At 42.8% G+C, this 22,602-nt stretch overlaps 1 protein-coding gene across 4 annotated transcripts in view; it reads right to left on the bottom strand.

Moving 5' to 3' along the window:
* The window catches only part of adck1 (aarF domain containing kinase 1), a 681,773-nt gene that overhangs the window by 169,023 nt on the left and 490,148 nt on the right, over positions 1–22,602 (bottom strand). For 3 of the 4 annotated variants that reach the window (XM_073039303.1, XM_073039305.1, XM_073039306.1), the window contains one exon: positions 20,916–21,113. The exons of the other annotated variant lie outside the window; for it this stretch is intronic. In XM_073039303.1, the coding sequence (XP_072895404.1) occupies positions 20,916–21,113 (198 nt within the window). The remainder of the gene's footprint in view (positions 1–20,915; positions 21,114–22,602) is intronic. 4 annotated transcript variants of the gene reach the window in all.

Below are 22,602 nucleotides of genomic sequence, written 5' to 3'. Positions count from 1 at the left end.
AGGCTACTGTTCGGAGGCCTGTACAAAACTCCCATCTGAGTCTTTTCAACTTTGCAGTTTCTTAACTCTACCCACGAGGATTCTACATTTTCTGATGCTTTGTCATGCCTTTCCAAGGGTTTGATTTCATTTTTCACAAACAGAGCCACCCCACCACCTCTACCTACTTGCCTGTCCTTTTGATACAAGGTGTACCCTCGGACGTTAAACTCCCAACTATGATCTTCTTTCAGCCATGACTTAGTGCTGCCCACAACATCATTACTGACAATCTCTACAGGGACTGACTGGTCTTTCTGTCAACAAGTCCAACATCCAATTATAGGTAGAGGTGTTGAGACCTAATGAGGACAGTTTACCCATACAATCTGAGGGATGATTGTATTAAACGCCAAGCTGAAGTTAATAAACAGCATCCTATATGACACCATTTTCCAGGTGGAGCAGTAAGGAGTGGAATGCAGAAGTTATGGCATCATCAGTAGACCGATTTGAACAATAAGCAAACTGGAAAGGGTCCAATGTAGCAGTAAGATGGGATTTAATGTGATCCATAACCAGCTGCTCAAAACACTTCATTATCGTCAAGTTCAGTGCTACTGGACAGTAGTCATTGAGGCAGGTTATTGATGCCCTCTCAGGTACTGGGATGATGGTGGCTGCCTTGAGGCCTGAGTGAACACTTACTTGACAGTTCCAGAGAGATGTGAAAGATGTATATTAGAACCTCAGTTAACTGGGCTGCACAGACTCTCGGCACCCAACCAGGTATATTATCAGGCTCTGCAGCTTTATGTGGGTAGACCCTGGCTAGAATGTCCCTCACATCAGCTGCAGCCAGAATGCCTGCTCCTAGCGGGGAAGGGGGCCTTCCTCACCAGCACATCATTCTATGTATCAAACTGAGTGTAAAAGACATTCAGCCTATCAGGAAGACAGGCGGCACTGCTGGGTGGACTTGTAATCGGTTATGGTCTGAATGCCCTGCCGCATGTACCTCATGTCTCTGATGTCACTAAAATGGCTGTAAATTCTCTATGAATAATCCTGTTTTGCCTTTCTGATGGTGCAGGAAAGCGTAACTTACTGACTTAAGAACTGTCATATTTCCAGAACTGAAGGTGGCATCCCAGTCTCTCAGCTGTGCCTGGTCAACCATGGCCTCTGATGAGATTTCACAAAGATGAGTTTAACAGAATCAGAATCAGAATCAGATTTATTATCACCAGCATGTAACATGAAATTTTTTAACTTGGCAGCTGCAGTTCAACGCAATACATAATCTAGCAGAAAGAAAAAAAATCATAATAATAAATAAAATAAAACATCATAATAATAATAAATAAACAAGTAAATCAATTACGTATATTGAATAGATTTTTTAAAATGTGCAAAAATAGAAATACTGTATATTTTTTTAAAAAGTGAGGTCGTGTCCAAAGCTTCAATGTCCATTTAGGAATTGGATGGCAGAGGGGAAGAAACTGTTCCTGAATCGCTGAGTGTGTGCTTTCAGGCTTCTGTACCTGCTACCTGATGGTAACTGTGAGAAAAGGGCATGCTCTGGGTGCTGGAGGTCCTTACTAATGGACGCTGCCTTTCTGAGACACCACTCCTTAAAGATGTCCTGGGTACTTTGTAGGCTAGTACCCAAGATGGAGCTGACTAGATTTACAACCTTCTGCAGCTTCTTTCGGTCCTGTGCAGTAGCCCCTCCATACCAGACAGTGATGCAGCCTGTCAGAATGCTCTCCACGGTACAACTATATAAGTTTTTGAATGTACTTGTTGACATGCCAAATCGCTTCAAACTCCTAATGAATTATAGCCGCTGTCTTGCCTTCTTTATAACTACATCGATATGTTGGGACCAGGTTAGATCCTCAGAGATCTTGACACCCAGGAACTTGAAGCTGCTCACTCTCTCCTCTTCTGATCCCTCTATGAGGATTGGTATGTGTTCCTTCGTCTTACCCTTCCTGAAGTCCACAATTAGTTCTTTCGTCTTACTGACGTTGAGTGCCAGGTTGTTGCTGCAGCACCACTCCACTAGTTGGCACCTGAGATTCTACCAACAATGGTTGTATTGTCAGCAAATTTATAGATGGTATTTGAGCTATGCCTAGCCACACAGTCATGTGTATATAGAGAGTAAAGCAGTGGGTTAAGCACACACCCAAGATGCACCAGTGTTGACCGTCAGAGAGGAGATGTTATCACCAATCCGCACAAACTCTGGTCTTCTGGTTAGGAAGTTGTGGATCCAATTGCAGAGGGAGGTACAGAGGCCCAGGTTCTGCAACTTCTCAGTCAGGATTGTGGGAATGATGGTATTAAATGCTGACGTTCTCAAACAAGGGTGACGTTCTCAATGAACTTCTCGACATAGCCAGTTACAGGTTCCGCATATTCATTGATGTTAATGTGATGGTCACAGGTAGCTGCCTCCCAGAACATGTTTTCAAAGTAGTCCTGTGATGCTGAGATTCCTCCATCCAATTATCTCCTTTTGAACTGGTCTGTATGCAGGAATTTGCATAATAAATAATTGGTCTGAGAATTCAAAGAGGGTAGCCTTGAAAGCATTATGTATGTTGGTATCAATGAACTCTAATGTGTTCTCACTGCTGGTAGCAAAGTCAACATGCTGATAGAATTTAGGCAGAACTGCTTTTAAGATAGCATGGTTAAAATTGCCAGCAACAATAAAGAAACCCTCGGGGTATGTGTGATATGGAGGTTCACTGATGGTGCAGTAGAGACGTAGAGATCTTGCAGTACTTCCCTATCATGAGGGGGTTGGGGGGGGGGATGTACACAGCCACAGTCACAAGGGCAGTGAACTCCCTTGGTAAATAGAAGGGTCTGCACTTAACCGTTAAAACTCTACCAGATTTGAACCAGTTCACCAATGGTGGCCATCTGGATGGACTGGATGGATGAAACTCGTACAGTCACAGGGGAACAGTATTGGAGGACAAGATCTAACCTGGTTTACTGGAGATGTGAGGTAGCACCTCTATTAGCTGTGTCTTTGTGGCTTAGTAAATTGGTTCCTTAGAAAATATTATCTGTTACTGTTCTCAGGTCCAACCTATAAGTGACTTCAGACAAAGTAATACAGTTGACTCTACCCTGGCTCAGTTCAGGGGGTGATGTAGAATGGATAATTATGCTGATATTAACAGCAACATTTCCATAATTTAAAAAAAACCATCTGAAATATTCATTCTGCTTTCTCTTAGAAGTTTTTAAAGTTGTTCATTCTAAATCTTCCATGCACTGCCAAAATACATATTCCAAACATTCTCTGATTAAATAACTCTCTTGAATTAATGGATATTTTAGTGCCTATTTTATGATCTCCAGTTTGGAACTAAATAGAGACATTATTACAGAATCAGAATCAGGTTTATTATCACTGACATATGTTGTGAAATTTATTGCTTTGTGGCAGCAGTACAGTTCAATACATAAAAATCATTACAAGTTACAATGAAAAATATAAAAAATAAACTGCGCAAAATAGTGAGGCAACGTTTGTGGGTGGTTGAGAAAAGTTATGGCGAGGGAAAGAAGCTGTTGCAAAAACATTGAAGTTGTCTCCTAAGGCTCCTGTACCTCTTTCCTGATGGTCATAATGAGAAGAGGGGATGTCCTGGATGTGAAGATCCTGAGTATGGATGCTGCCTGCTTGAAGCAACGCCTTTTAAAAATGTCCTAAAAGCATCTTCATTAATAACCTTTTTTCAAAACTGATGTCATTCCTATGCCTTCCCCTGCCTTGAGAAAACAATTCCACTTTTTTCTCATAGTTTTAACTCCTCATTTCTGCTCTGGTCTTTTCAAATCCTTGATTACATAAGCCTTCCTGCCTTCCCAAGGTGGCAGGATGTGTAGACAGAGTCAATGAGGTGAGTATCGCTTCGAGTTATGGACTAGGCTGCGTTCACAACTCTACACTTTATTGTGGCCTTGGGTAGAGCAGTTGCCATACCAAGACATGATGTATCTGGTGGGGGAGAGGATGGAGGAGTCCTTTCAACCTTAGGACTTCCAGAGACTAAATTCAGATAGTGGTGTCTGTCTTTGGTGGGGGTTTGTTTGAAAGGCTAGTTCTACTGTCAGTACTGCCCTCAGCTGAACTGAATCCAATTATTGCTGCGGAACTATGGAAATGTCATACCGTCAGTGGTTAAGATGTTATTCTAAGGACCCCTCAGCTCTCTCAAACCAAAGTGGAGAACAATCAAGCTGGGCCAGGGGCCTTCTCCCCAGAGGACTGGCCAATATTGATCTGTCAATCAACACCACCAGAGAAATGGTTATCACTTTGGTCTACCTAGCAACTTGCTGTGGACTAACCAACTGTCACACTTCCGCATTACAACTGCGGCCATGCTTAAAAGCACCCTAGGACATTCTGAGGTTAAGTAGAAAATGTGAGTTTATCTTAAAGAAAACAGATTCTGCAGACACTGGCAATCCAGAGCAACACACAAGGTGCTGGAGGAACTTAGCAGATCAAGCAGCATCTAAGGAGGAAAATAACCAGTTGACGTTTTGGGCTGAGACCCTTCAACAGGACTGGAAAATAAGTGGGAAAAGGCCTGAATAAGAAGGTGGGGGGGGGGGGGGGGAGGGAGGGAAGGAATACAAGCTGGCAGATGATAGATGAGATCTGGTGAGGCATAAGATGTTTGGCTGGAGGAGGGTGAAACTTAGGAAGCTGGGAGGTGGATGAGGTAAAGGACTGAAGATGAAGGAAACTATTGGAGAGGAGAGTGGACCATGGAAGAAAGGGATGCTGGAGCGGAACCGGAGGAAGCTGGTTGTGATTGCTGAGGGTCAAACAATCTAGGCTGAGGACAATGCTGCTGGAGCTGTTGCCGACCCTCACTATCTTCAGCTGCTTCATCAATGACCTGAGGTCAGAAGGGAGAACACAAAGAAACTGGAGCAGCTACTAGGCCCTTCAGAACTGAATAAACATTCATATCTGATTTACACTGGCCTCTTCGGTGCAAATTCTCCATCACCTTCAAATCCTCAGTCTTTCAAATGTCTATTTATCTCCATCTTAAAAATGTTTTAGACTGTAAGACCATAAGACATAGGAACATTCAACCCATCAAGCCTACTCTACCATTTCATCATTTATGACTGATTTATTATCCCTCTCAACCCCATTCTTCTGCCTTCTATCTGTAATCTTCTGATCCAAGACTCTTCCACTAATGAAACATCCTCTCCACACCCACTCTTTCTAGGCCTTTCAATATTCAACAGATTTCAATGAGATCCCCCCCTTATTCCTCTAAACTCCAATAAGTACAGGCACAGAGCCATCAAACACTCCTCTTATGTTAGCCCTTACATTCACAGGTTCACTCTTGTAAACCTCCTCAGTACCCTCTCCAATGCCAGCATATTCTTTCTTAGTTATAGGACATATATTTTTGAAAATTTTAATTCCTTTCATTACTCATCTGCAGATGAAGCAGAGCATGCAGCAAGACTTTGATAACATTCAAGCACGGTCTGTCATCATTTCAAAGGACCTGCCCTGGGCCCAGCATGTAAGTGTAAGTCCAAAGAAAGCACAGTAATGCCTCAACTTCCTTAGAAGTTTACAAAGATTCAGCATGACTTCTAAAACTTTGGAAAAACTTCTATAGATATGTGGTGGTGAGAATATTGACTGGTTGCATCATGGCCTGATATGGAAACACCAATACCCTTGAACAGAAAATCCTACAAAAAGTAGTGGACTGGCCCTGTCCATCACAGGTAAAGCCCTCCCCACTACTGAGCACATCTACTTGAAGCGTTGTCGCATGAAAGCAGTATCCATCATCAGGGACCTCATCACCTAGGTCATGGTCTCCTCTCACTGCTGCCATCAAGAAGAAGGAGCAGAAGCCTCAGGATTCACACCAGCAGGTTCAGGAACAGTTATTACCCTCAACCATCAGGCTCTTGTGCCCGTGGGATAACTTCACTCAACTTCACTTGCCCCATCACCGAACTGTTCCCACAATCTCACTTTCAAGGACACTTCATGTCATGTTCTCGATATTTATTGTTGAGATATTCACACAGGTTGTTATCTTTTGCACATTGGTCGCTTGTCTGTCTTACTGGGTGCAGTCCTTCATTAATTCTATTATGGTTCTTGGATTTACTGAGTATGCCCACAAGGAAATGAATCCCAGCGCTCTGTATGGTGACATATATGTACTTCGATAATAAATTTACTTTGTACTTTAATCAGTGGCAAATTATAGTCATACCACACCACTCATACTCATATCAAACCATCTACCTTTCACGTTCTATGGCATTAACATTATTGAGTTCCTCACCTGAGGGTCACCAGTGACGACAAACTGATCTGGGCCAACCCCATAAATAGCTACAAGAGCAGGTCAGAGGCTGGGTCTCCTGCAACACTGACATACAAGAGCCATTCCACCATCTCCAAGGCACAAATCAGATGCAAGATTGAACTCCCTCATCACGTGGAAGGAGAGCAACTCCTGTGCCATTTAAATAAGTTGGCTCACAATCATCTTCTCAAGTGCCATTTGCGATGAGCAATAAATGCTGGCTGTCCTGGGTACAGCCAGATCACAAAAAAGGAACGTAAGAAAAATTATAAGGTGGTATCAAACAAAATTTGGTAGCAAGCTGTAAGGGAGATAGAACATAGAACAGGAGCAGAGTACAGGCTTTTCAGCCCACAATGCTGTGCTAGCCTCTTAAACCACTGTAAGATCAATCCAACCCTTCCTTCCCTCCTAGGCTCCGTTTTTCTTTAACTGAGTCCCCTAACTAATGAAAGCCAACACATAACCACAGATAACTACCGTATCAACTTGCGCGGCAACTTTGAAGGATATATGAACATGGACTCGAGGTTCCTCTATTTCCCCACACTGCTAAGAATCCTGCCACTAACCCTTCAACATTGAGCTTACAGTGTAAAATAATAAAACTTGAAAGAAAAAGCTTTATCTAATAAGTGAATTTTAAAAGCTTTATCTAATATATGCGAGGCACAGCGGGGGTGGGGGTTAGAGGCTAGATTTGATTATAGTAGCTGCTTGCCAACACACTCCCTCCTTTTGAATATCAAAGTGCCTCACCAGCCTAAGCTGCTGGTATCTGAGCACTTACCCAATGTTCACGATAATGAAACCAATCGAAAAATTGTCTCATAAAAGCTGCCTTTTTTCTGTTTAGTGTATGGAACACTGCACAGTGCATAAAAGAGACTGGTAGTTCTACAGAGGTATGTGCAAGACAAAAGAAATCTTTCATGCATTTTCCACTTTGAAATGGCTCCTGATTCTTACTGAGGTGCTTGTTCTGTCTTTTTTGAAGAGGATTTTATTGCCATTTCAAGATCATCTTCAATAAGTGAAAGGCATCAGTGAGCTGATGAAAGGCATTGCTTCTGTATTAATACCACTTCCATTGTTGGAGTGGATGGGCCCTACTTCAGACATCCCCTGTTTATCAGCAAGGAGGTACACTCCACATCCTTAGACAGCAGTAAAAGTTCTAATCGCATCCTCTACACTTGAAAAATGCCTAAAGCCTTCTTAACTTAAAATTCAGAAATCAGCCCAGGCATTTCATACTGCTGTCACATTAAGGACTGCAGCCTACACCAGGCAGAGTGAAACATCTCTCACCAGTTGCAGTGAAAATCTATTTGACCTCAGGCGGATTTTATGCACTGCAATTTCACCTGTTGGCAGACCAGCATAGCTGCAGTGATATACTTTCAGTGATCACTTTATTAGGAACCTCCTGTACCTAATAAGAAACATAGAAACATAGAAAACCTACAGCACAATACAGGCCCTTTGGCCCACAAAGTTGTGCCAAACATCTCCCTATCTTAGAAATTACTAGGCTTACCCATAGCCCTCTATTTTTCTAAGCTCCATGTACCCATCCAAGAGTCTCTTAAAAGACCCTATCATACCCGCCTCCACCACCGTTGCCGGCAGCCCATTCCACAAACTCACCACTCTCTGAGTAAAAAACTTACCCCTGACATCTCCTCTGTACCTGCTCCCCAGCACCTTAAACCTGTGTCCTCTCGTGCTAGCCATTTCAGCCCTGGGAAAAAGCCTCTGACTATCCACACGATCAATGCCTCTCATCATCTTATACACCCCTATCAGGTCACATCTCATCCTCCGTCGCTCCAAGGAGAATAGGCCGAGTTCACTCAACCTATTCTCATAAGGCATGCTCCCCAATCCAGACAGCATCCTTGTAAATCTCCTCTGCACCCTTTCTATGGCTTCCACATCCTTCCTGTAGTGAGGCGGCCAGAACTGAGCACAGTAAGGTGAACAATGAGTGTATGTTCATGGTAACTCACACAAAATGCTGGAGGAACTCAGCAGGCCAGGCAGCATCTATGGAAAAAAGTAAACAATCGGCACTTTGGGCCGAGATCCTCCTTTAGGCCTCAAACGTTCATGGCCTTCTGCTGCTGTAGTCCATCCACATCAAGCTTTGATGTGTTGTGCATTCAGAGATGCTCTTCTGCCCACCACTGTTGTAACACGTGGTTATCTGAGTTACCGTTGTCTTCCTGGCAGCTTTAATGAGTCTGGCTTTTCTCGTCTAACCTCACTCACTAACAAAGCACTTTCACCCACAGAACTGCCCCTCACTCGCTGTTTTTTGTTTATCACATCATTCTCTGCAAATTCTAGAGACTGTTGTGCATAAAAATCCCGGGAGATGAGCAGCTTCTGAGATACCCAATCTATCTGGCACTAACAATCATTCCTGAAGTGAGTCCTCATGAAGGGTCTCAGCCTTTTACTCTTTCCTCCGTCTGACCCTGCTGAATTCCTCCAGCATTTTGTGTGTGTTGCTTTGGATTTTCAGAATCTGCAGCTTTTCTTATACTTTGCGGGTCAAAGTCACTTAGATCCTATTTCTTCCCCTCTCTGATGTTTGGTCTGAACAAAAACAGAGTCACTTGACCATATCTGCATGCTTTTGTGATTGGCTGTTTATATGCTGGCATTAACGAGCAAATGTTCAGGTGTACCTAATAAAGTGGCCACTGAATGAATAAGCACAATGATGTGTTGAGCTCCAAAATAAAACAGTACACTGGCAAGTCACTGGAGGCTCATTTTCTTAAACTCTGTGGCCTAGCCTGCATTCCAAGGAGCTCTTCCCAGATTAAACCCCCATGTTTAGAGGTATTGCTAACTTGGATTGCTTTCTCTGGAGCATTAATGACTCAGGGGAAACCAGACAGAAAATTCTGGCATGCAAGGTAGGTAGTCAAAATCTTTCTCCCAGCTTTGAAATGTCAAATATTAGAGGACATGTACTTTAGGTGCCGGGGGGGTGGAGGAGTTTTTTTTTACAGAGTGGTAGGCTTCTGGGGTGAATGTGTTAGCAGATGCAACAGTGGTATTTGAGAGACTTTTGGACAGATAAACAAATGTTCAGGAATGCAGAGATAGGGATTATGTTCAAGTAGAAAATATTTTGTTTAATTCGGCATTATGTTTGTCATAGACATTGTGGGCCAAAAGGCCTGTTCCTGTGGTCTACGTATTGTCACTTTGAAATAAACTCCTCAGGCACACTAACTATGTGACACTGAGTTCACGCTGATTGTTCCAGCAAAACTTCCGATCCATTCACCTGACAGGAGACTAATCCCAGCTGATGAGCCCCTGCGCTCTGCCGTTCCAACTGCGCACTCAGCTCCAGACAGAAACATTAACCGCCACAGTCCATGCTCAGGTTAAATTCCCAGTGTTTTCCATTTGATTTTAATGCACATTCACTTAACTTATTTTGTTAGTAAAATATACAGTTCATGGGTCATACCCAGTTTATGACCACCAAATAATGAAAAACCGAGATAGACTGGACATGTAGAGGGTGTTTCCTATGGTGGAGGAGTCCAGGACTCAGACAGAAGGAAATACCTTTAGAACAGAGGAGAAGGAATTTCTTTAGCTAGAGGGTGGTGAATCTGTGGAATTCCTTGCCATAGATGGCCATGGAGGCCAAGTCATTGGGTATATTTAAAGCAGAGCTTGATAGGTTCTTGCTTAGTAAAATTTGTAAGGGCGTCAAATGTTATGTGGAGAAAGTTGGAGGTTGAGAAAGAAAATATATCAGTCATGATGAATGGTGGAGTGATGTGGGATAATTGTAAGGTGATGGGGGGGGTAAGTATAGGGGTGATGTCTGAGGTGATTTTTTTTTTAAAGAGAATAGCAAGTGTGTGGAATGCCTTGCCAGGAGTGTTGTGGGGGCATTAGGGACATTTTTAAAAAAAACTCTAGGATGATAGAAAAATGGAGGGTTATGTGAGAGGGAAGGATTATATTCTTCATGGAGTAGTTTAAAATGTTGGCACAAAATTGTGGGCTGAAAGGCCCTTAATGTGCTGTAATGTTCTATGTTTTATGTTCTTTGTATAACCCGATGAGCTGTAATGTGCACTCTGATGGTTGGTCTCATAAACAGTCTTCTGTCTACACACACAATGCTGCAGAAACTCAAAAGATCAGACAGCATCTATGGAGGGAAATAAACTGTTAATGTTTTGAGCCAAAACCCTGAATAGTTTCGGCCTGAAACATCTATTTCTCTCCACAGATGCTCCCCGACCTGCTGATTTCCTCCAGCGTTCTGTGTGTGTTGTTCATTTCCAGCATCTGCAGAATCTCCTGTGTCAACAGTTATTTGTCTTTATGTTTCAGTGACCATCGTGATCACTGAAACTTGAAGGCACATGTGGAAGTTAGTTACACAGAAATTATGTCCATAAAATCAATCTTAGCCACTTATAGCAGTGTGGTTGCCAGAGATGACAGACAGGGGAAATGACTCAATCATTGCTTCATCATTATGTGCTGCCAGTTTTTAAAAGGACTGATAAAACACAAAAGAAAACAGCAGTCCTTTCTCTTTTTTTTGCGCCTATTTTTACTAGCTAATCAATCCCAATAAAGAGGATCAGGGTTGCATTGACCTTGTAGAATCACAGAATAATGCAGCACAGAAAGAGGCCATTTAGCCCAATAGCCTGTTGCTGGTTCTCTGAAATCTTAGTCCTATTGCCCTTTACTTCCCTCATTACCCAGCAACTTCCCCCTCTCTGGCATATACCCAAAACCCTTCAGAAGGTTACAATTAAATACTACAGAACCTGGATAGGGATTTTCATTTACACTTCCCTTAAGCTAACCTATTTGTTCCTTTACACCACATTATGGGGTGCAGAAGAGGTTCATAAAAATTATTCTGGGAATTAAAGGGTTAACAAATGGGGACCACTTGATGGCTCTGGGCCTGCACTTGCTGGAGTTTAGAAAAATGAGTGGGGATCTCATTGAAACCTATTGAATACTGAAAGGCCTAGATAGAATGGAGAGGATGTTTACTAAAGTGGGGGAGTCTACAACCAGAGGCCTTAGACTAGAAGGACATCCCTTTAAAACAGATGTGAGGAGAAATTTCCTTAGCAAGAGGTTGGTGAATCTGAGGAATTCATTGCCACAGACAGCTGTGGAAGCCAAATGATTGGGTATACTAAAGCGGATATCAATAGCTTCTTGATTAGTAAGGGATCAGATGTTATGGGGAGAAAGCAAGAGAATGGGGTTGAGATAATAAATCAGCTATGATGGACTGGTGGAGCAGACTCGATGGGCCAAGTGGCCTAATTCTGCTCCTATGTTTGTGATGTATAGATTTTTAGATATCAAGGAACATGGAGCCAGTCCAACAAAGTGACACTGAGGTAAAAGACCCATCAGGATCTCACTGAACAGCAAACTGAATATCATGTCGCAGCTTCCATCCTTTTATAACTGGTCTATTATTGTCCTATGTACTAAGTTACAGTGAAAAGCATTTGTTAGTCTGCCATTCATATGGATTATTCCATATCTAAGTACATTGCAGAAGTATAAAATGGAAAAACAGGATGCCAGAGTATAGTGTTGCAGTTACAGAGAAAGTGCAGTGCAGGCAGCTTCAAGGGCCACAACGTGGCTTTGTAAGGCATTGGTCAGACCGCATGGTATATTGTGAACAGTTTTGGGCCCTAATCTGAGAAAGGATGTGTTGGCATTGGGAAGGGTTCAGAGGACATTCACAAGAACAATCCTTGGAAAGAAAGGATTAACGTCTGGGGAGCATTTGATGGTCCTGGGCCTGTACTTGTGGGAGTTTAGAAGAATGATGGGGCGATCTCATTGAAACCTACCAAATATTGAAAGGCCTACATAGAGTGGACATGAAGTCATGTTTCTAATAATGGGAGAGGTCACAGCCTCAGAATAGAAGGATGTTCCTTTAGAACAGAGATGAGAAGGAATTTTTCTCAGGCAGAGGGTGGTGAATCTGTGGAATTCTTTGTCACAGACAGCTCCGGAGGCCAAGTCATTGGGTATATTTGAAGACGAGGTTGATAAGTACTTAATTATTAAGGCCATCAAAAGTTTTTGTGGAGAAAGCAGGAGTATGGGGTTGAGAATAAAAATAAATTGGCCATGAATGAATGGCCTAATTCTGCTCCAATGTCTGACGGGCTAAGAGATAGACTAAGAGACAAAGTGTTCATCTTTAGGATATAAAAGGAGCGGGATAGAAGTTGTCCTTCAGAATCAGAATCCAAATCAGATTTATTATCACTGACCTATCTGATGTAAAGTTTGCTGATCAAGTACAGCGTAAAAGCATAAAATTATTGTAAATTACATAAATTAATAAAAGGAATAATGAGGTACTGTTCATGGTTCATGGACCCTTGAGGCTGAGGGGGTAGGTATTCTCAGACATTTCTATCTTCTGTCTGATTCACCTCATCTACTGTTTGGGTAGCCTCCAGCCTGGTGGTATGAACATTGAATTCTCCAATTTCCGGTAATTCCCTCCCCCTCCCCCTTCCCCTTCTCTGCCTCTCTCCCCTTTCAACTTTCTGCTTCTTTATCTCTACAGTTCTTACATGCTTATCCCCTACCCCTCCCCACTTTATCTTTCCTCTGATTGGTTTTCCACCTGGCACCTCTAAGCCCTACCCCCTCCCCTATCTCTATTAATGGGCTTCGGCCCTCTCTTCCCCCCCCATTCCTGATGAAAGGTCTCAGCGTGAAACGTTGGCTACTCTTTTCTCACGGATGCTGCCTGACCTGCTGAGTTCTTCCAGCGTTGTGTACGTATTCTTTATCTGCATCTGTCTCCACGGATGCTGCCTGAATTGCAAGTTATTTCCATCACCTTTCTGGTTAATTTTCAGATTTCCTGCATTTGTGGTAGTGTGCTTTTATTTAACAGCTCTGTCTGTACTGGCTCTACCTCTTTTATCCCTAGGTCTATAGATGCTGAGCTTCTGACTTCAGCACACTCTGCAGCCCACCTTCCTTCCTCTGCCAAGAAAGGGTTACTTCTTTTATTGCTATTGATGCTTTAATGAACTCACAATGCGCTGCTTTGCTGCAGATAACTCTGTCCAAAGCAAAATCAATTTATGAGGAAGAAAACGAGCCAGTCACCACAATGCTCGCTGCAGACTCCTGAAGTGGTCAGAAAGTCAATGAAGAGCTAAAACTCTCATCCAGTCGCAGTGTGCCTGTCTGTCTGGGGCAGGCACACTGCATACTGATTTATTGAGAAAACCCATTCTTGCAGAAAAGGTCCCTGAAGGAGGTTGTGTTCCCAACGTTTCAGGACACGATGTTTCTTAAGCAATGCTTATCAATCAGAAAGAAACACCACAGACCAAGAGATACACATGCTCTCATTGTTTAATAACCTCCAGCTTGCCACAGCAAAAATCCATCAAGATCCGTGGGGCAATGCTCTTGGAAGAGCGATTTTACCGATTCATTTTTTGGGAAGGTTGCAGCCTTTCCAACTGCCATTCAGGAGATGGTGGCGAGTCGCTTCCTTAGATCACTGCAGTCCCCTGGTGAAGGGAGGCACGTTATTCCACTGGGGAGGGAGATCCACAACCCAGTGATATTGAAGGAACGGTGATGGATTTCCAAGTCAGCATCAAAGTTCAAAGTAAATTTATCATCATAGTATTTGGATGTCACCATATACTACCTTGAGATTCATTTTCTTACAGGCATTCACTGTATGACAATACAATAGAATCAATGAAAAGCTCCATATAAAGACTCAATAATCAATGTGTGAAAGAGAACGAACTGTGCAAATACAATCACTCGCTCAATCAATCAATAAATACTGTAGATAAATAATAGGACAGATAAATATAGATAAAGAAATAGGGTTGGGCTGATTCCACTTGCTCTCCCATGAATGTTCATTCTTCCTTTGTGGTTCTGTGAACCGCTCTGGCTGCTGTGCATTTTTGCTCCGCTGGTGTGACGAATTGGGGCTGAGGATTGGGCCGACTCCAGCTGCTCCAGGAGCGGACCTGGGGCGTCTGGTTCAGAGTGCTACTGGTTTGCATGTTGCATGATTTGTGTTTTTTTTTCTCTTTCTCTGAGCAGTGGTTTTTGGTCTTTTTTTAAAATTGGATTATTCGGGTCCCTTGATTTGGTGGCTGCCTGTAAGCAGACAAATTTCAAGCTGTATAATTTTATATATTCTTTGATAATAAATGTGCTCTGAATTTTTGAATCTTAAAAATATATAAATAAACAGATAAATAGGTAGTTAGATAAAAACTGAGAACATGAGTTGTAGAGTCCTTGAAAGTAATTTGAAATATTATGGAATCAATTCATTGTTGAGGTGAGTGAAGTTATTGATGGTTGTTCAGAAGCATATATGGTATATAACCTGCAGAGGAACATGTTAGTGCTCACATTTGCCAGCTGGCCCCTGTGTGTTGTGATGTCAGAGGTCATAGGTCTGTTAGATGCTAAACCAAGCCCAAGCAAGTAACTGCAGTGCATGTTGTAGATGGTATCCACAGTTCTCTGGTGTGTAGGGAATGGTGGTGGATGGAGTTCCAAACAAGTCGGATGTGTTGCCCTGTGTTGGTGGAGGTGCATTCATCCAGGCCAGTGGGAAGTATTCCATCACACACTGAACTCCTGTCAATGGATGCCAGGATCAGAATCGGGATACCTACTGTATCTTTGGAAGTTGCAACAAAGCAAGGATTAACATGGTACACTGGCAGGAACAATGTACAGACCTTAGACAATCACTGGCAGGTAAGGGGGCAGAAGCCAGAACAAAAAGGTGGGGGAGCGGAAGGAATACCAGCCGGAAGGTGGGAAGGGAGATGAAGTAAGAAGCTTTGTATTATGGCTTTTGCCTCCTTCCTTTCCAGTCGTGGTGAAGGGTCTCGGCCCAAAACATCAAGTGTTCATTTCCCCTATAGAAGATGCCTAACCTGCTGAGTTCCTCAGGCATTTTGTATGTTTCTTGTTTTCCTTTGCACATGGGTTGACTCCAACCATTGGGTATCCATTGACTTCAGTTTTACCAGGATTCCTTAGAGTCACAGAGCAATACAGCAAGGGTACTCGTCCATGCTGGCTACGATGCCCTCAAAACTAATTCCAATTTCCTGTGTTCATCCTATATTCTGCCATCACCTGCCCTTTCAGTGTTCCTTTCTACTTGATGCCACACTTGGACAAATGTTGCCCTGATGTCAATGGTGGTTCCTTTCACCTCCCCTCCGGAATTCAGCACTTTGGTTCATGTCTGGACCAAGGCTGTGATGAAGTCTAGAGCCAAGTAGTCCTGGTGAAAACTGGGTACTGATGTGTCGGTTATATGGCAGGTGGGCAATGGGTTCCATCACTTTACTGATGAATGAGACTAGCAGCAATGAGCTGGGTTGGATTGGGCTTGCTTTATGTTTGATCAGCTCACATACACTCAATGGCCACTTTCAGAATCAGGTTTATTATCACCAGCACATGCCGTGAAATTTGTTATTTTGCGGTAGCAGAACATTGCAATACATAATGATAAAAATTATAAATTATTATAAGAAATGTATATATAAAATAATTTAAGTAATTCAAAAAGAGATCAAAAGCAGAAAAAAATAGTAAAGTTAGTGTACATGGATTCACTGTCCATTCAGAAATCTGATGGTGAAATGGAAGAAGATATTCTTGAAATGTTGAGTCTGTCTTCAGGCTTCTGTACCTCCTCCTTGATGGTAGCAACGAGAAGAGGGAATGTCCTGGGTAATGGGGGTCCTTCATGATGCTGCCTTCTTGAGGCATCACCTTTTAACAGTGACTTCAAATCTGGGGACGCTATGCCCATGATGGGCTGGCTGAGTTTGCAAAATTTCTGCAGCATTTTCTGATCCTGTGCAGTGATGCCTCTATATCAGGCGGTGATGCAACCAATTACGATGCTCTCCATGCTACATCTGTAGAAATTTTCTAATGTCTTTGGTGACATACCAATCTTATCACACTTCTAATGAAATATAGCTGCTGTCATATCTTTGTAATTGCATCAATATGTTGGGCTCAGGATAGCTACTCAGGTGTTGACACCCAGGAACTTGAAACTGCTCACCCTTTCCACTGCTCATCCCTTGATGAGATTGGTGTATTCCCTCAACTTCTCCTTCCTGAAGTTCACAATCAATTCCTTGGACTTGCAGACGTTGAGTCCAAGGATGTTGCAGCAACACCATTCAAACAGCTGATCTATCTCACTCCTGTACGCCTCCTTGTCACCACCTGAAATTCTGCCAGCAATAATTACGTCAGCATCACATTTATACATGGTGTTTGAGATGTGCCTAGACACACATTTGTGGGTGCAGAGAGAATGGAGTACTGGGCTAAGCGCCCATCCTTGAGGTGCATCAGTGTTGATTGTCAGTGAGGAGGAGATGGTATTTCTGATACACTCTGATTATGGTCTCCTGGTGAGGAAGTCAAGGATCCAGTTTCGGAGGGGGGGCCCAGGTTTAGGAGCTTGTTGAGTAAAACTGAGGGAGTGATTGTGTTGAACACTGAACTGTGGTCAATAAACAGAGCTTTGCATAAATATTATTATTGCCCTTGTGATCAAAGGCTGAGTGGCGAGCCAGTGAAATTGTATCCGCGGTATACCTATTGTAGCAATAGGCAAATTGCAAAGGGTCCAGGTCCTTGCTTAGGCAGGAGTTGATTCGGGCCATGACCAACTTCTGAATGCACTTCATCACAGTAGATGTGAGCGCAGCTGGGCGATGGTCACTGAGGCAGTTCACGCTACTTTTCTTGGGCACTGGTATGAAGGTCACCCTTTTGAAGCATGTGGGAATCTCCAACTCCAACAGTAGAGATGATTAGGTCCACCTGTACACCTCATTAATAGAAATATCAAATCAGCCTATCATGTGGCAGCAACTTCATGCATAAAAGCATGCAGACATGGTCAAAAGGTTCAGTTTTGCATACTAAACAAGAGAATGCAGAAGAAACGTGATCGAAATGACATCGACTGTGGAGTGATAGCTTTGCGATAGATGGGATGGTTTGAGTATCTCAGAAACCGCTGATCTCCTGGGACTTTCACACACAATAGTCTCCAGAGTTTACAGAGAATGGTGTGGGGAAAAACAAAAGAAACACCAGTGAGCAGCAGTTCTGTGGGTAAAAATATCTTCTTACTAAGAGACGTCAGAGGAAAATGGCCAGACAGGAAGGTGACAGAAGAGCATCTCTGAATGCACAACACATCGAACCTTGAAGTGGGTAGGCAACAGCAGCAGAAGACCACAAGCATACAGAAGGCAGAAGCTTTGTTAGTTACAGGAGATAGCTGATAAAGTGGCCACTGAGTGTCGATGAAAGGAAAATGGAGGGCTATGAAGTAGGGAAGGATTAGATTGACTTTAGTGTAGGTTAAATGGTTGGCACAACATCATGGGCCTAACGCCCTATAAGTATGCTACATTGGTCTAAGCTCTATGTTTAATGAGCCATATTCTACATTGCTGGGTAAATGTCAGTATTGTAAAGCAACAGTATGGCTGGAGTCACAGCACAATCTCCACTGCAGGTCTTCAGTATTCCCATAACCTTGCTGCTACTGGTGTTCTTTGTTTCTCCATCTCGGGTGGAGTGAATGGAACTGGCCCCTGGCTGACTTCTGTGTTGCTGGGGATCCACAGAAGCAAAGGTGGATCATCCAGTTGGCACTTCTGGCTAAATGTGGTTGCAAATGTTGCAGCCTTGCCTTTAACGATTTACATGAACCATCGAAGCGTACAGTGAAATGCGTCGTTTGTGACAAAGGCCAACGCAGTCCAAGGATGTGCTGGATGAAACCCGCAAGTGTCGTCATGTTTCCAGCGCTAGCCATCGTAGTGCTAATCTGTATGTCTTTTGGAATGTGGGAGGAAACCAGAGCACCCAGTGGAAACTCCCACGGTCATTGCAGACAGCGGTGCAAATTGAACCCCAATCGCTGGGCACATTCGTATCCTGTGTTCCATGGTCAATTGCAATAGGAAAATTCTTGGTGTAGTATAAATGGTTGTCATTGACACAGTGGGTGAAAGGCTATTTAGAACAGATGAGGAGGAATTTCTTTAGCCAGAAGGTGGAGAATCTGTGGAATTCATTACCACAGGTGGCTGTGGAGGTCAAGTCATTGAGATAATTTAACACAGCGGCTGATAGGTGCTTGATAGTCAGAACATTGAAAGTTACATGTAGAAGACAGGGGAATGGGGTTGAGAAGGAAATGATGGGGTGGCGGAGCAGACTCAATAGGCGGAATGGCCATTTTGGCTTCTATATTGTATGGTGTTATTTGTGTACTATGTGACTCTATGCCTCAGTGTATCATACTCACTGAAACTCAGTCCACTGATTCCCTTTTCATTAGTAGAGTATGATGCTTAGCCATTACTGCAGTAAGTAACACAAACACAAGGCAATTCTATGCCTCTCAGCACAGCCACCAGTGACTCTGAGATACCAGGGACAAGCTCTGTGATAATTGATAACGTTACGAACAATGATATTTTCTTAGACCTGGTCAATTTTCACAGTCATGGACCTGGATGCTCTAGTCAGCAGCAAACCTACGGATTTGACTCGTGATTGAGAAGAAGGAAGCCCACAAAGTTGACTTTCTGATGTGATTGGAATGTGCCAGAACCTGAAGAGTCTCGACTGGGTGGATGTAGAGAGGATGTTCAGTCTTCTAAGAGAATCTAAACCAAGGAGGGCTGATTTGAGGATAAGGGGTTGCCTATTTAAGACAACAATAAAGCAAAATATTTTTCTCAAGGGTTATGAGTCTTTGGAACTCTCTCCCTTATGGTCCAGTGAAAGAATCTATTGAAAAGTTTTGACCCAGAGGTAGAAAGACAGCTTCACGCCCTCTGCCATCAGATTGCTGAAAGGTCCATGAATCCATTGACATTAGCTCTCTATTTTGCTCTCTTTTTACACTATTATTGTGTGTATTTCTTATTGTAACCTAGAGTATATTTTATGTGTGGCACTGTACTGCTGCTACAAAACAACAAGTTTCACGACATATGCCAGTGATAATAAATTTGATTCTGATAAATAAGGGTTACCATATTTCAATGAGGATCCAGAGTGGAAGTTAAAGACCAGGCTTGAGGGGCTGAGTGGTCTTCAATTCATACATACGTATTTCATTTGTTGCAAGGTGTCAGTCAAGGAAATCTTGGGCCTTTACACAATGGTGCCTGATCAATGGTCTGTGAGAAATTCTTACAGGAAGATCCATTTGCCCCTTTTATATTCTAATATAGTACAGAAACTGGATAATATGGCTATTGCTATTTTTTGACTAATCTCACTTCATCCATAAATCTCATTCATTTCACCCTAAAATAACACACGCAGATGTGTGGCTTTCTTTATCTTAATGCTTCAGTTGGTGGTAATATGTGGATCAGACTAGGAGAAGGAAAACAAAAAGCTTGTTCAATCTGCCTCAGAGTCAGAATCTCACACCCAGAACAAAGCTGAAAGCCACTGCAATTGGTCAGATAGTATTGCACAGCTCTGCATCCACAACTCTACAGTCAATGTCAGCTACCCAAGAGGCAGAGGTAAAAGGATAATGAGTTTGTACAACATCAGTGACATCGCCGTGACAACCACAGTGAATGCAGGAAGTATCTGTAGCACTACATTATAAAGGCAGCTTCACTGTGGAGGCCTGTTAGCTAGTAGGCTGGGTTTCGAGGAGTGTGTAAGATTCACAGTTGGGTCTGACATACAGCCTCGAATAGAAAGGCACTTTGTCATTGCTCCCCGTTCCAAATCATAATTCTGCCAAGAAAGCACCACTGCTGGATTAAGACAAAGACTTGGCATTTCGACCATACTCTTCATGATCCTTATATGAAGTCCTTTTGAAGTCTAGCAAGCAGGGCAGCCAAATTGTGCAAAGCAAGGGCCCCAACATCAGCAGTAGCCCAAGGCCCTACTTAAAAAATCTTAGGGATACACAATAAATGCTGGCCTTGCTAGCCAGAAATCCTCAAAAATATGAATTTAAAACCATGACAGACAACTTAGTAGACAGAATGGCTGAGGGAGAAATGCTACCAGACCAGGGTTAATGTCTTTCTGCACATTTTTGAAAGAGTTTCATTCAATTGGCAGACAAGAGCCTGAGTTTACTATCTCATCCAATCAGCAGTCCCGCCACCAACACAACACTCACTCTGTACAGCAATGGGGCAATGTGAACCGTCAGTTAATTGTTTTCAATTCACCTTTAAGCTTAGATGTCTGTGCTCCATTGCGGCTGTAGGTTTTAATACACATAACAACAAATCAGGATTTCAATGTGAGTATAGCAAAGGTTTTACTTACAGTTGAGGAGATCTGGATCATTGAAGCATCTTGCCAATGCCATGTTAAAGGCCAATCATAAATTTTCTAATTATTGCTCACCTCGTTTTCGCTGACTGGTACTTGGTCAATTCCTTTGCTTATGGATGCCCAGGATCTGGCCGTTATCATGCAGGCAAAGAGTGGATACAAATCGCCAGCCCCCAGCCGTCGGCTGTACGTCTCAATGCCCTTCATGTCGGTCTTGATTAGAGAGCGCCATAGACGGCAATAATCCAGACGGAACTCGTCTGTCAGGGTCTGAACAAAACCAAGAATTAAAAAGAAGTCCAGGTAACAATTGCAACTGGACATCAACCCATCTAAAAAAGCATCCAAAACATTGACTTTGCTTTATACTTGAAATCTAGATATACAATTTACACCAGAAAACTCCTATTTCAAAGTTCAATGTAAATTTATTACCTAAGTATGTCTATGCCAGCTTATTGCCAAGAACAATCATGGTCATGGAAAGACAATGATCACCCAAAACATATGACATGCACATGATGATGATGATGATGCCAATATTACCATATACAACCCTGAGGTTCATTTCTGTACAAAATGAATGCATACATATATACCTACCATAAGATATTAGAGCAGAATTAGGCCATTTGGCCTGTTGAGTCTGTTCCACCATTTCATCAGGGTTTATCCATCTTCCCTCTCAGCCCCAATTTCCTGCCTTCTCATCGTATCCCTTCATGCCCTGATTAATCAAGAATGTATCAACCTCTGCCTTAAATGACTTGGCCTCCACAGCCACCTGTGGCAAAGAATTCCACAGATTCACCATTCTCTGGCTAAAGAAATTCCTCCTCATCTCCATACTAAAAGGATGCCCCTCTATTCTGAGGCTGTGTCCTCTGGTCTTAGACTCCCACACCATAGGAAACATCCTCCCCACATCCACTCTATCGAGGCCTTTCAACATTCGATAGATTTCTATGAGGTCACCCCTTGTTTTTCTGAATTCCAGTGAGTACAGGTCTAGAGCCATCAATTGCTTCTCATATGACAAGCCTTTCAATACTGGAACCATTTTCGTGAACTTCTTTTGAGCCCTCTCCATTTTCAGCACATCCTTTCTTGGCAACACACACAAAATGCAGGAGGAACCCAGCCGGTCAGGCAGCAGCTACAAAAAAGAGTAAAAGTTGACATTTCAGGCCAAGACCCTTCTTCAGCATCTTTCATAAATAAGGGCCCTAAAACTGCTCACAATACTCCAAGTGTGGCCTCAACAGTACTTTATGAAGCCTCAACATAACATCCTTGCTAACATCACATTTGCCTTCCTCACCTCTGACTCAACCTGCAAATTAATCTTCAGGGAATCCTGCACGAGGACTCCCAAGTCCCTTTGCACCTTGGATTTTTGAACTTTCCCTCCATTTAGAAAATAGTCTTTACTACTTCTACCAAAATGCATGACTGACACTGTATTCCATCTGCCACTTCTTCAAATGCATACTGAGAACAGTTGTAGAGTTGTTGAAAGTGAGTCTGTAAGTTGTGGATTAGTTCAGTGTTAAAGTGAATGTAGCTATCCACACTGGTTCAGGAGCCTGATGGGGAAATAAATATCCTTGAACCTGGAGAATGTGGCCTGGATGGTGAGGGGTCCTCGATGATGAATACTGCTTTCTTGTGGCAGCAGTCCTTGTAGGTGTGCTCAGTAGAGAGGAGGGCTTTGTTTGTGATGGAGTGGGGTCTATCCACCACTTTTTGTAGGCTTTCC

The sequence above is a fragment of the Hemitrygon akajei genome, chromosome 3 (assembly GCF_048418815.1).
Source record: "Hemitrygon akajei chromosome 3, sHemAka1.3, whole genome shotgun sequence".
In the NCBI taxonomy this organism is placed as follows: domain Eukaryota; kingdom Metazoa; phylum Chordata; class Chondrichthyes; order Myliobatiformes; family Dasyatidae; genus Hemitrygon; species Hemitrygon akajei.
This window is presented reverse-complemented; position numbering and strand designations above follow the sequence as displayed.